Source organism: Ahaetulla prasina, chromosome 3, assembly GCF_028640845.1.
Source record: "Ahaetulla prasina isolate Xishuangbanna chromosome 3, ASM2864084v1, whole genome shotgun sequence".
NCBI lineage: Eukaryota > Metazoa > Chordata > Lepidosauria > Squamata > Colubridae > Ahaetulla > Ahaetulla prasina.
In genome coordinates, this window is record NC_080541.1 from 179,228,861 (window position 1) to 179,243,342 (window position 14,482).

Consider the following 14,482-nt stretch of genomic DNA (forward strand, 5'->3'; position numbering starts at 1 on the left):
TAGAGTGGGAAGTTGAAAAAAAACCCACCACAGAACTTCAGAAGTTAGCAGTGGGAACCACCTCTATACTGGTGCCAAGAAAACTGCGTGACTTTTTCCATGATATCACCAAGAGCCAAGTTCAACTTAAGGACATTTCATTTTTATTTCTGCTCAGCCAGGTGGCAGCATCTAGCTAACCCAACTGATCTAAATGATCTAAGCAGGTGAATACTTGGTTAGTATTGGATGGGAAGCCAGGATAAAATCTAGGGTTGGTAGGCTAAACTGAGAAGGTAAAATCTTAGGCCATGGCAAACTGCTTCACTGATATAGCTGTTAGGTCACCAGCTCAATTGAAAGACCACTTTTAAAAAACCATTAATACAACAAACCTGGACTTCTCAACAATATCTCAATCTGTACATAGATGATATGGCAGACCTACCGTTTTATCTGAAAAAGCATGACCAGAGGATGATTCAAATCAGTTTTAGGTTGAGCATGAATTTATATTCTTTGTTTTGAACAGCATATTTTTATAAAGTGAATATTCAAGCAGTATCCCATTTATGTCTTAGCTTTGCTGAACTTTAATAATTTTCATTAATTTAAGTTATTCATTGGATTAAGTTATATACTGTATAATAAGACTACTAGCAATAACAGAAAAAAACCATGTGGATGAATGAGAATTAGCCTAGATCTACTGCAAATGTATTCTAGAAAGATTTAAACACTGATACTTTCCCTTGATGTTTTGTAGTTTCCGAGAATAGCACAACGCAAGTTATTTCTTCCTCACAAAACTTGCTAGAGAAGGAAAGGATAGGTATGCTTCAAGGCAGAAAAATATACTACAGGTAGTCCTCAACTTATGATCATAATAGAGCCCAAAATTTATGTTGCTAAGTGAAACATTTGTTAAGTGAGTTTTGCCCCATTATACGACCATTCTTGCCACGATTGTTAAGTGAATCATTGTTAAGTTAATAATGCTTCCCCATTGACTTTGCTTGTCAGAAGGTCGTAAGAGGTGATCACATGACCCAGGGACACTGCAACTGTTATATTAGTCAATTGCCAAAATTCTGAATTTTAATCACATGACCAAGGAGATGCTGCAATGGTCTTAAGTCTGAAAATCAGTCATAAATCACTTTTTTCAGTGCCTGTGTAATTTTGAATAATCATTAAATGAACTGTTGTAAATTGAGGACTGCCTGTATATCTTCCTCAAGCCATACTTATTTTATTCTGTTCAAGAGGATGAATAGGTTGCCAGTTATAAAGTGGTAAAATATAATATGGCATTACTTAAGCAGAAGAAAAGAATACTGAAGTCAGAGATAGCTTTCTAATCATTTATTCAGACTTTGCGTAATGATTATTGCTCATTTGCAAGGATTATTAATATTGCATTCATTAAAAATCATTCATATACAAAATAAACCTATCCCCATCTGGACTAATGCTATAACATGCTCCCTCTGATTGAACTGAGGTGTTGCTAGGTATGAGAATTTATTTCATGGCTTATACAGAGATGGAGCCCTTAGCTAAGATATTTATCGACATTGCAACATAGAGGCAGAGAAATGGAATGAAAAAGCCCTCCTAAACTTCTGGAAGCCTTTCTGGAATACACTCTGCTGGATTTATTTAATTCTGTTATAAGAAATTGTAAGAGTGCTGTGAAAAGTAAAAAATAAAATTCAAGGTATCATCCCAATGAAATATTTGGGGGGGAAAAGGATGTTTGTTCAAACTGGGATTATCATACGATCAAGAAAACAATAATTTGGCTTGGCCATACTTAAAGTCAGACTTGAAATGGAGGGAATATGAACATCTCGAGGCAGAGTTTAGTAGAAGCTTCTCTACTAAAAGTCAATGTCCTGCATCATTCTGCAAGACTAGTAGATGTCACTATGCTACTGTCAAAAAGGAATACTTATTTGGATACTTATTGAGAGAGTCATTTAGAAACAGAGCAAGCATGATGGATGTGCAAATGTTTGGGGTCTCAGTGTACTCATCAAATTGTAAGTGCTTTACTCTCTTTAGTGAAGGACTAGCTACCAAAAGGACTTTTATCATACAATAGTGGGGCAAAACTTATGAAGGAGCTAATAATGACACGTTCCATATTTACATCTAGTTTTCACAAGGATTACATAAAAAGGCAGGGAAAAAAATCAAAATTGGTCATTATGTTCACAAAATCTCTGGCTCACTGATGCTATCCCTTGATACTTCAGCAGATCAGACCCCAGCAATTTGCTTGACTCACCATCTTTCACTTAACATTTGCTTTTCCTAATCCTGAAGGTCTTCTTCCCATCTCCCCCTCCATTTCATGGCACTTATCATATGAAACCCGGGCTGTACTATAATCTCACAGGAGAGATACCAGTGCATCATATTACCTGGATAGAATATACTAACTACTAGGATAAAAAAATTAAAGCAGCAGAGCACTTGAAATAGTAGTGCCAATGGAAAGGGATCCACCTTCACTATTCATTTGGTACAAATGGAGCCTGAAGATGGAGGGAAGTGCCTTACACAATGAGTAACTCTCCCTAGGATCTTAAAACCTACCATAAATGATCATGCAAATGTTTCATGTGCTATGTGAATGAAGGAATGGAGAACATGAGATGCCATCTCAGTTCAAGAGGGCCGATTGTTGGTGGTCCCAAAATTCTGCTAATATTAACTAAAATAGTTATCAAACCAGAAGCAAATTAATTTTTTTTAAACCACAGCCTTTAAAAATATGATATGGTTACATCTTGGTTTAAAGCAGCAAAAATAAAATAATTGAAAATTGAAATGCTATAAAAATGGATAGCCATATCCATTTCAATTCAGTTTAGCACCCTAGCAACTTAAAAAGAGAAGTTAAAATTGCCTACATTTAGTATAACCAGGCATGCGGTTATACATTTGAAGTAGGAAAAAATATCTTAATTGATCATAAATAATAGGTGATATTGTCCTACTGAAATCAAGAGGACATTTTTCCACATAAAGAATGAAGATTAGGCATTTGTGGAATATACACCTATAACCCAACTGGCCACAAGGTGTCAAGTCTGTTCCTGTGGAGGAGAAGGAACACTAATGTAGCAGCTAATAAATAGGGGCTCATTAAGGCAATTTAGAATTTGCAATTTTCACACAGAAAAAATAGTACTCTTAATATTCTGCAGTTCTACCAGCTACAACTAAGGTGCTCTGAAATTCTTAAATTAAAAAACAAAATCACATGAAGAGAATGCCCCACATCACCAATGGAAATCCTCTCCCCAGTACCAGAGGAAGAGAATTAAAACCACATTACTTCTGTGGCGGTGTAGCAAGGAATCCCAAATTGTTTCCAGGATCAATACTGAGACAGGGAAATATTAAAAAGAACTGGACAGGATAATATAATCACATGAATAAAACAAAAGTCTTCCAAAGTGACACACAAAAAGTTATTTAAAAATATTTCTGCTAAAGCTCTTGTGTATATTATGTGGTCTGGTTCTTCAGCATTATGGTCCATTAGTACCTACAGCAAAGAACAGAAAAAAAGACAAAGTTAAGCAAAGTGCAAGACCAAGTACCTTTTGGGCATCAAATTTGCTGCCAAATGTAATCTTCCTTTGTTCAATGTAAAAAAAAAACACATAGTTGGCACTGTAGACAATTAAGCCAAATTGTTTTACATTTTATCTATGTTTAAATAAATATTTCAGCTTCTATAACACATCATCGGGATTAGGTTGGGAATGATAAAAAAGCCAACAACAATAGCTTATTACTGAGAAATGATGACACTAGTCTGTTCATTCTGTTGCTCATTTTAACTCATGGAGATCTTACCTATAATAGTTTGGTTTGAAGGGCCCATTCTTATTGAGTCCCAAATATTTTGCTTGATCATCTGTTAGTTCTGTCAGATGAGCGTCAAACGATGGCAGATGCAAGCTGGCAACATATTCATCTAGGAAGGTCAAAAACAGATAGCTATTAGTTTAAGCTTTTAAAAAAAATTGTTTATACTGCCTTAAAGCTTTTAAAAAGCTGATCTGGAAAGTAGTCCTCTCCATCATTAGTCTCTAGATGAGGCCATCTGTAAGGTCTAGCAGAGCCATTATTACAGATTGCATAAACACTGAGGCAGAAGGATAATACACTGAGTATTTTCTTGACTTTTGTTCCCTCGTCATTCTAATATGGATCTTTTTATTCTTTTAAATTTTGATTTTGAAATGGACATGATTTAAGAGGTAAAAAGATCTTGACACTTCCCAGTCTAAACTCAATATTGAATTAAAAAATATTTTCTAATTCTTATCTAAAAGCATAGTAATTGCTTCTACTTAGTATTTTTCAAACTGAAGATGTTTCATTAACCAGCAACTTATTAGTGAAAACAATTATTTGCAATTTCCTCAGATTTTATGCAATTTCCTTTTTTCAAATTTCTTATTTTGGTGCTGGCAGCTCTTTTAAATACATATCCTATTATCTGACAGTTTTAATTGCATGCCAAGTTTATATTAAGTTCAGGATCTGGATAATAAAGTACAAATGCACTAAATAAAAAATAATTAAATACTTTTGATTAAAATAACTATTTATAAAAAACATTAGAATTAAAATGGCTTAAAGCTCAATGGTCTAATTTGAAATGGGTAGGTAATACAAATCACGAGTATACCAAGCTATAGGTAGATAAACAGACAGACAGTCAAGACAGACACATATGGCTTACATTTCAAGGTCTCTTTCAATACAGAAGCTATTGTTCAATAATCAATGCATTATACTTAAGAAGTCACAGATTATTTGCTTACCCATCTTCTTAGGCAACAGATATACATCTTGTTTGTATCTTCCCTCAGGAGCATTGTAAAGCTCAATCAAAGCCAAAGCCTATTAAGATCAGAGAGATGCTGAAATTAACAATAACTGCAGAGTTTATATTGAGGGTCTGATATGGCCAGTGATAAAGACATTTATTTAGAAATACTAAATATACTTTAAATGCTGGATTGTGAGACTCCTAGCATTTATGGATAACTGAAGAAAGTGCTAAAATACTATTATATATGTAGATCATCAGACAGATAGAATATATATTTTTTATTTTAGACACAATATATTCTAAATGAAAGGGAAGTGACTAATATCTATATTTTGCCCATAATGCACAAGCAGTGATTTGGGAAAAATGAGTACATGTTATTAAGTTAACTGTAATACTTGAATTGAGATATGTAACTGAAGCTATTTAACAGAAAAAAGCTCTCCCCCTTAATATACAAATCAAGTATGTTAGACAATTCGGGCAATGGAACGAGGTAGTAGCTTTAATATATTGTCTAAGGATTCATTATGCAAGAAGGAGGTTTCACATCTCAAGGAACTTAAAACTTTTCTTATAATAAAACTCCTGATACACATGGGCAGGAACAGGGGAAATTCAGAAATAAATAAATGACATTTAATAAATAAATAAAAAGAAAGCTAGACACTCTTCAAATAAGTAATGGGTGGGGTTTTCTACAACCAGCAAATTCTGCTTCCTCATTTATTTTTCAGATGCAAGTCATCTTATTTTTCATGCTTTTATTTTAGCTAAACATATATACCCAAAGACTGAATTGTATGAAACTTATTCTTTGGTGACTGCTGCTAAATGTATATATTTCATGTGAATGCTAATACTACAGATAATCTATATTATATATAGATTTCTTCTATTTTCTTTCTTCACAATCAATACATTGTAAATGCAGACTCAGGCAAAGTGTCTAAGTTAAGAATTGGCAACTGAATTACCTGAGTGGTAGCTGTAATGGACAGGACAAAAGTAGGAACAGTTGAACAGCTTAGATTGAGAAGTCGCCCCTATGGTAAAAACAAAACAAAACCTCTGAGATAACTGCAAGTGGTAAACATGGATTAGAGCCATTAAAACTGAGGACAATACTTTAGTTTCAATTTACTTTACCAAATACCAACTGACAAGAAATGTGAAGTTGATCTGAAATTATTAAATAATACCTTAAATCTTTTAAATCCTGAAAAACTGAGATAGTCTATATAGTTTAGATGTGAGGAAATTAACTCATCATTGGGAAAATAATCAATTTCAGATGTTAAGATTAACTGAACCCAAAAGAAACCACACAATCTAGAAATAAGGGTCATATCCACTTCAATCTTGTTGGCTTTGCATTTCTGCATAATTGAAATACCTTGAATTGTACAGAAAAAATGCTTTTTGTTTCAGTTCCATAATTGTTTGCCAGAATAATTCTTATTTGTAATTATTTATAGCTAGATACAATACCATGCTATTTTTCACTATCTTGGATCTTGAGAAACTGTTTAAGACATACCTGAATCTTTCTATACACATACCTCAGCTAGTAGAACAACTCTTTTGCCATCAGGCCAGATTACATGATCCACCTGAGAACGTACCCGCTCCCAAGTAAGTTCTGGGGTACGAAGACTAGCCTAAGAAAGGAAACATTCAGAGAGGTTAAACTACAAGATTTCATGGGGAGAAGAGAAAAGAGAAACCAAGGATAATAAATACTTACCACATCAATTTCAGTGTTGGAATGCCCCATGTTACATACAATGCAACTATTCTTCATTCGATCCAAATGTTCTCTAGTCACCACATTCTTATTCCCTACATTGAAAAAAGGTATCTATAGCAAGCTGATGATTTACTTTAGCTATCCTATTTTTTCTTGCCTGTCCCTACATTTTTAATTCCAAATTTTACATACAGAACAAAACAAGTTATATAACTAATATTTCTCAACACTTTGAAGATTCATACACTATTTTAACATTGAACATTGAGTAGGGAAATCTAATCTTTAACCATCCAAAAATAGAAAAACAGAATTTTAAAATTTCACTGCTGGCAAATAACATGAACTTAAAACAGGCACATTACTTGTCCTTCTCAGAATGCCTTACCTGTGCAGGTTATGACTACATCCATCTGACGAATTACTTCATTGAGTTTCACTACCCGAAATCCATCCATGCTACCACACAGAAATGAAAGAATAAAGGAACACTGATCACAACACTGCAAAACAATAGGATGAACAATTTGTCCATCTAATCAACTTCTCAAAATGGAATAAATTAAAAACTCCTTGTCAGTATTGCAGCATAACTGAATACATCTATTCTTAAATTGTTATTTAGATGATGGTGTTATTCAATAACTTATTTCATAAATAAGTTGATACAAAGGTATTTTCAGAGTGAACAATAAAAGTAATTTTACTGTTACCGAAATGTAAAGGAATTCTTCATATACATTTGTAAGTTAGATACAGTACCTGAATTAATAAAACTAGGTCTGTTCTTACTAATACTGTCAAAGAATCCAAACCAATTTGTTTTGCTATGTTTTAGAGAGCAAAAGACAAGAAATATTCTATGAGGTACACAGATTCCCACATGCCCAACAATGAATTACTACACTTCCAATTCTCAATGACCGAGTACCATTTTCCTTTTCACAATTTGGTTATTCATTTCCTAGATTTCATTGACTGACATTGTCTGAAACAGCTGCAATAGAATAAATAAACCAAAGTAGCCCAGAACAGCTACCATCAGGTTAAGACTGATATTACTTTATTGTTTTTGTGTACACCAGATATACAATATTGAAACATTGTTCTCATAAAACAGTATTTTGCCAGCTATGAAAAAGCAAATAAAGTGCATGACACTCTTAAAAGAGTAATATGTAAGTCAGAGGTTCAATACTCAGCATGATCTGAGTCTTTCTAGAATTCAAGTTACATTCCATTCCATTCTATTAAAAAATAACTGCAGAAAAGTTACAATAGCCACACCTGTTAAATAGTTATTATACCATGAAGTACCTTTCTGGTAACGAAGATAGTCCAATAGAAAGGATCCCCACTTCCAAGAGCTGAAAGTAGGGCCTAACACTTCTTCCTATCCTATGGATGAAACCTCTTCCCTTCAGTTATACGCATTGACTTCAAATGAGTATTTTCCCCCTTCTATTTCATGAACTATTTCCCCCCACCCCCTTTTTCCACTCTTATCTTTGGAGGTTTAAGTTCATGAACTATTTCATAGTAACAACTTGTCACTGGCAGAGAATACATGGGAAACAAGAACAATGTAAAAACTATTAACAAAAGCACAGGAGTACAATGTGTATTTTGAACCTGGATGTTTGGATTTTCTCTAACTTTATTCACCTCCAGTACAGTGGGACTGTTGAGTCCATCTTTTTTTGGTAGCTAGAAAAGTATTTCATGATAAAGCCTAACTAGTTTTCTTAGTCACCAAAGATGAAGCTGACAGGAAAGAACAAGTTACCATGAAGTACCTCCAGCATATGTTGTCATAATTGTTATAACCTTTTTTGTAACACTGGGTACCCCAAAGCTGCATCTGTTCAGATGGACTTATTTATTTAATAATGTATAAGAAAGGTGGTTAATTGTTCATAGACTGCCGCCCTACAAAATGTCTAGTACTGTTGCTAAAACTGTTGATGTAACTGCCTCCTTGTTAAGTCAACTGTGATGGTGGAAGGGCACTTCTACTTCTGGCTAGCTGTTTATGGTAAAACAGTACATCTAACTGATCTGTAAATAGTGGATTATGTTCCTCTTCTTTGATCTCTTTTGAAGGAGACAAATTATCAGCCCTTCACACACGAGTTATTTATAAAAATAATAAAGTCAGGATAAAAAAAATCTAACATAAAAATTAAAAAAACCCTCTAAAGTATACCTAATATGGATTCTTGTATATGTCATATCCATTATTGGGCGGGGGGAGGGGGGATAGAATCTAGGTAAAAATAGAGTTGACCTTGGTTATAAAGCAGGAATCTGGTTGTACCATCAATTTCTTGCTGGTAGATTGGTTGCTGCTGCTATCATTTGCCTTTGTTTTGCATCAGGAAGCTCTCACTTTTTAGCTTGGCCCAGCTTTTCTGGGCTAGCGCTGAAGCACTACTTTTTCTCTATGTTTTAAACTTCAGCTGCCAAATAGCATCTTATCTGTTGCCTATTATTGTCCTACTCATCAGCTTGAAGATGGTTGGTCAGAATGGCTTTGTTATCCTATGGGCAGGAAGTGTTGTGGCTCCAGCCCCCACCCCCAGGCCTGGCCCCCTGCCAGAAAGTGACTCAGAGAGTGAGGGGGAAGGGCCATCAGGGCTCCCCTCAGCAGGGCCGGCCTCTCTGTTCAGCTCCAGGAGCCAGAGGCAGGCCAGGTGGAGGAGGTGATGAGGCCTCTGTCTCCTGTATCTCTCCCCGCCCAAGCAATGCTTCCAGACCCAGCTGCGGACAATCAGTCCTGGTTAGATCCCCGGTTTCATAGACGAGAGGTGGGAACAACAGAAGAAGGGGTGGAGCAGGCCTAGAAAGTGCTGAGTCATGGAGCCACACCCTACAGGGTATAAAAGCAGGAGGGGCTGCTCTACTACTTCGTGACGGACAAAACAAACTGACTGGAGAAAACTTAAGCTGAACTTTTTGACTGAGCATTTGGCTTGGATTGCTGTTTGTTCCTGACTTCCTGGTTGCTCCGGTAATGAGCTTCTGACACGCCAGCATCAAGGAAGATAAAGAAACCCTTGGCAGACAATCGCTGGTTTGCTGCCAGAGTTGATAGCTGCCGTGGACTAAATTGCCAGCTAATTGAGTCAGTTCACGTGTCTCCTGGATTGAGGTGGGGGGACAGAACAGGAAGAACTTTTATGAGCTCCCTTCTATTTAGAAGAGATAGTTCTCCTGTGCACTGCTTAGAGAGTCCAAGCAATGGGTTTAAATTTGTCTGATTGGCCAGAGACTGAGTTAAAATTTGCATAAACACGCCTCCTCCCTCCAGTTTGTTAACTCAGTCGGCCTAAAGAGACTTGTTTCTTCTTAGCTCCATTGCTTGGACTTTCTATGAACATAGGAGAAATTGGATTTCTGAGGATTATTTCTTTGCTGCAAGGTTGCGGCTTTGGGGCGCTCCCCCTGGACATGGGCTGATCAGCTGAGCCACAGGGAATAGAGCAGCGGTGTTGTGACCCAGGTTCCTGGACTCGGACTCCTGGACTCGGATGATTCAGAAAGTGAGGGAGAAGACCTGGCAAAGCCTGCTTCTCCTGGGCCCTCTCCCTCCCTGGCACCCACCCAAAGGGAGGAGGAGGGGCCGGCAAGGCCTGATTCTCCCGGCCTTCTTCTGATTTGGCAACGCCCCAAGAACAGTTTTGGAGTGATGCAAGACTGCGCAGACGTGACCGGCGTGCGCAGCAGAGGAAGCGTTGGGACAAAGCCAAAGAATGATGGTCATGCAGTGACATCTGCAGAGACTATAAAAAGGAGGCGGAACTTCCTGGTTTTTTGTTTTGGACAAAGCAGTGAATTTGCACGGGAAAACTGTATCAATGGAGGGAAGAATATATTCGTGAGTAATTCTGGCCTTATCTATAATTCCCTTGTTATCTCCAGAGACTTGGCAGGCCCGTGGGTAGACGTGGCCAGAACATTTATCTATGTAAATAAATTAGAAAAGGAGGCATTTGACTGACTCTTTGTTGGGAGTATTGGGGGAGGGAAACAGAACAAGCGGCTTCTTTTTGCCTGAGCGGCCTGCACACTGTGTGGAGTCAATGGAGCCTGTTTTTTGTGAGTCTTGCGGCCGGATTGACACATAGCGAGCGTGGTTTCGGCTTAGCGCTCCTTAGCTTTGCATGACATGGACTCTCGCAGGCCACCTTCCTAATCATATCGGAGGCAGGATTGGTGATTTGCAGCCAGATTGGTGCGCAGGGAGCCGTGGTGTTGGCTCAGCACTCTTTATTTCTCTCCAGAGTGACATTTTTGGCTGCTGCAACTTGGCGCATAGAGAGCCGTGGTGTTGGCTCAGCACTATTTATATTTCTCCGGAGTCACTTTTTCACTGGCAGCAATTTGGCATGTGGGGAGACATGGTGTCAGCTCAGTGCTCTTTATCTTTCTCCGGAATGACATTTTTGCTTTCAGCGAATTGGTGGGTGGGGAGTCGTGGTGTTGGCTCAGCACTCTTTCTATTTGTCCAGAGTGACATTTTCGAAGGCAGCGAACTCATGCGTGGGGAGCCGTGGTGTCGGCTCTGCGCTTTTTGGGTTCTGGGTATGGATCCGTTGTGTCAGATTCCGAGCTTGAGGAGCTTCTAAAACCTCCAACCGTGGATGCTCCAATGGCCAGCTTGGCTTCCCCTAACGTTCTTCCTTCAGATTCAGTTGAAGGTTTGAAAACTGAGGACCGCAAGGCTGAGCTCGCTACTCATAAGATCCAACAAGTTGCCGCCTGGGCTATCCATTCTGCAACGACGGCATCCTTTTTCACCAGAACATCCCTCATTTGGCTTCGCTAAATGCAATCCTGTGCATCCCTGGACAATGCTCATTTAAATCAGGACATAAATAAGTTGATTGCTGCTGCAGAATACTCCACAGAGTACTCAATTCTGCAAAATTTGCCTCCCGAGCCTTAGCGTCCAATGTCACCTCCAGACGCCTCCTATGGCTGAGGCATTGGCAGAAAAACATGAAATCGAAATGGCAACTGGCAGTGGCCCCTTTTAAGGGAGGCTCCATCTTCGGAGAAGCCCTAGATCCTGGGCATAAGGATATGCCGTAGAGCATAAGGACAAAAAGATGGTGCTTCCCCATGCCTACAGGCGGAGTGACAGACAGTCTTTTCAGGCTTCTGCATTTACAACCCGCATTTACAATGCTACATGGGCCTCCTTCTGTCACTGGTGTGCCAGGCAGGGTCTTGCCCCGACATCCTGATGCCAGAGCGGACTCCCTCTCCCATCACTCGAGCGTTCATAGCTTCCTGAAAGGAGATTCTAATCTACAGCTTCAACCAGTGTACAGATACCCTTCTTGGGATCTTTTGCTTGTGTTACAGGCACTTACTTCCTCACCATTTGAACCATTGGGGTCCGCCAGCCTCACACTTCTGACCTTTAAGGCCGCCTTTCTTGTAGCTATAACATCCGCTAGGAGAATTTCAGAGCTGGCGGCCCTCTCCATCAGAAAGAACTTGTGTATCTTTTATCCTGACAGGGTTATTCTCCATCTGGATCTGACCTTCATACCAAAGATAAACTCCTGATTCCACAGGGCCCAGGAGCTCATTTTACCTGACTTTTGCCCAAGGCCCTGACATCCCAAGGAACAGCGATGGCACTCCTTGGACGTTTGCAGAACCATGCACAAATACGTAGACCGTACGGTGTCATTTCAGAGGATGGAATCGTTATTCATCTCCTTTCAACCTGGCTCCATGTGCGCAAAGTGACCCCTTCCACCATTGGCCGTTGGCTCAAGGCTTGTATCTCCCTGGCCTATGATCAGAGGACCAGGCCTCAGCCATCTCGCATTACAACTCACTCGATGAGTGCAGCTATGTCGGCGGCTTGGGCCACTCAAGTTTTGATCCTTGAAATTTGTAGGACGACTACTTGGACTTCGCCCTTGCCCTTCATCCGCAATTACAAGATAGACAAATTTACCTCAGGAAAGACGTCTTTTGGGAGATGTGTCCTACAGCAGGTTCTGCCAGTCGAGGGGACCCTGGATGTCTCCATTCCCCACCCTAGGGATACTTAGCTTGGACTCTCTAAGCAGTGCACAGGAGAAGGAACATTGCACTTACCTGAACATTCATTCTATGTGCACTGCGTGAGAGTCCAAACCCTCCCATATTCCATGTGGGTCCAGGGTCTGGGAGCGAGTGTGTTCCATCTTTTCCAGATCCAGACCTCGTTAACAAACTGGCAAGAAGGAGGAGGCGTGTTTATGCAAATTTTAACTCAGTCTCTGGCCAATCAGATGAAGTTAAACCCACTGCTTGGACTCTCATGCAGCGCACATAGAACGAACGTTCAGGTAAGCTCAACGTTCCATTTAATCCTTTCCTTAGGATCCATCTTCAGTGATGAAGAATTTTATTACATTTATAAATGTTAATGGGCTGCATCTAATTTACAGGACGGAAAAGCCACAAATAAGTTGTAGCCATTGCTCTTGTTCCAAATGGTGGCCAAGACCTCCATCAAACTGTGCACCAGATCTTCAGGAACAATTTTAATCACGAAGCCCTTAAAAGACTAATACGGGAGTACACATCTACTGAAGATTGTACTTCCTTATAAAGATAGCTTTTTTAAATTTTAATCTAGAATGTTAATTTCCAGATAGAAGAACTTTTAATAATCGGCTTCATTTCAACCTTCCGAAGTAGTCACCAGAAGACCAACCAAAACTGATAAAGACAGCTGAATGCTGTCAGAGAATAATGTTTGTAACAGTTCATCTCTTACCAGGCTTGAAGAGCACAGATGGGATCAATCTCTGTGATATAAACAATTGATCCCAGAGCCTTCAGAGCTGCACAGCATCCCTTTCCAACCTGCGATATCCAAAAAGAAACACAAAATCAGAAGCTGGAAAACAATGTCTTGTCTACTTCAAAAGCAACAGTAGCTAAGTATGAAACTGGTTTGAAATTTCTACACTAAAATTCAAATGTATATAATTTGGTGTATTGATTAATGAAAATTGATGGACTGGCAGCAAAAATACTCAGGGGTAACTTGTAGCCTCCCCCTTAATAGTCTTCTTCCTGTTGATATAGCATGAAGATGTTACTTCTATCCATTCCTTTACTCATGGCTGCACTACTACTACGGTATTTACAGTACTGGTTCATTGCATAAAATTATATGCTTGATGCAATTAAAAATGGAATTGATAATGTTTGCATCTGATTCCAAATATATGACTTTTTTTTTAAAAAAAGGTATTGTTTATTTTAATTGAATTAAGCACTATGTGCATACATGAGAAAGAGAAACAAAATGAAGAACCTGAAAGCTCAGCCCTTTATATTCTTGTCTTACAAACCATAAATATCTTGGATATCACCTACTTATCAGGGGGAAAAAAGTTTCCCCATCAACAATTTTGAAAAAAAAATAATATTTAAGTTAGATTTATTTTCTGAGTTGGGAAATATAATATTACAATAGAGAAAGGAAACAGGAGAGAAAAGGAGTATTTAAAATAAAATGTGGCCAAGAAATTATCACTTCCTCTGTTCAGGCCTAGCTCATGACAATTATCAGTTTAATCACATAATGAAGACTCACAACTTTGAGGAAAAATACATGCCAATTTTTGCTGTATAAGAAAAAATAAGGGAAGGACGGGATGGGACGGGAAAGGAACTGAACCATTTTAATACTGATTTTGAACAGCTGGAAAGTATTCCAGATTCTTCTTGCTCTTAAGTCTCTTGCATAAGCAATCACTTGCACTATTGCCATGAATTATATAGGCTGCTGTTGTAAAATTTTAAAAATGTGCAGAATTCCAAATTGCCATTTATATAGTACCATACTGAAATAGTACATTCCATTCACA

The 14,482-nt window shown here is 38.4% G+C and overlaps 1 protein-coding gene across 2 annotated transcripts in view; it reads right to left on the bottom strand.

Annotated features, from left to right (window-relative positions):
- Nucleotides 1–1,329: 1,329 nt before the first annotated feature.
- Nucleotides 1,330–14,482, bottom strand: part of AHCYL1 (adenosylhomocysteinase like 1) — a 47,580-nt gene continuing 34,427 nt past the window's right edge. The window contains exons 10-17 of one of the 2 annotated variants that reach the window (XM_058175115.1): nt 13,381–13,469; nt 6,982–7,052; nt 6,591–6,685; nt 6,406–6,504; nt 5,821–5,889; nt 4,833–4,911; nt 3,856–3,976; nt 1,330–3,541 (exon numbers count right to left, since the gene is read on the bottom strand). In XM_058175115.1, the coding sequence (XP_058031098.1) occupies nt 3,535–3,541; nt 3,856–3,976; nt 4,833–4,911; nt 5,821–5,889; nt 6,406–6,504; nt 6,591–6,685; nt 6,982–7,052; nt 13,381–13,469 (630 nt within the window). In that variant the 3' untranslated portion in view covers nt 1,330–3,534. Of the gene's footprint in view, nt 3,542–3,851; nt 3,977–4,832; nt 4,912–5,820; nt 5,890–6,405; nt 6,505–6,590; nt 6,686–6,981; nt 7,053–13,380; nt 13,470–14,482 lie in introns of those variants that run through there. The other variant, XM_058175116.1, reaches the window with a different exon arrangement.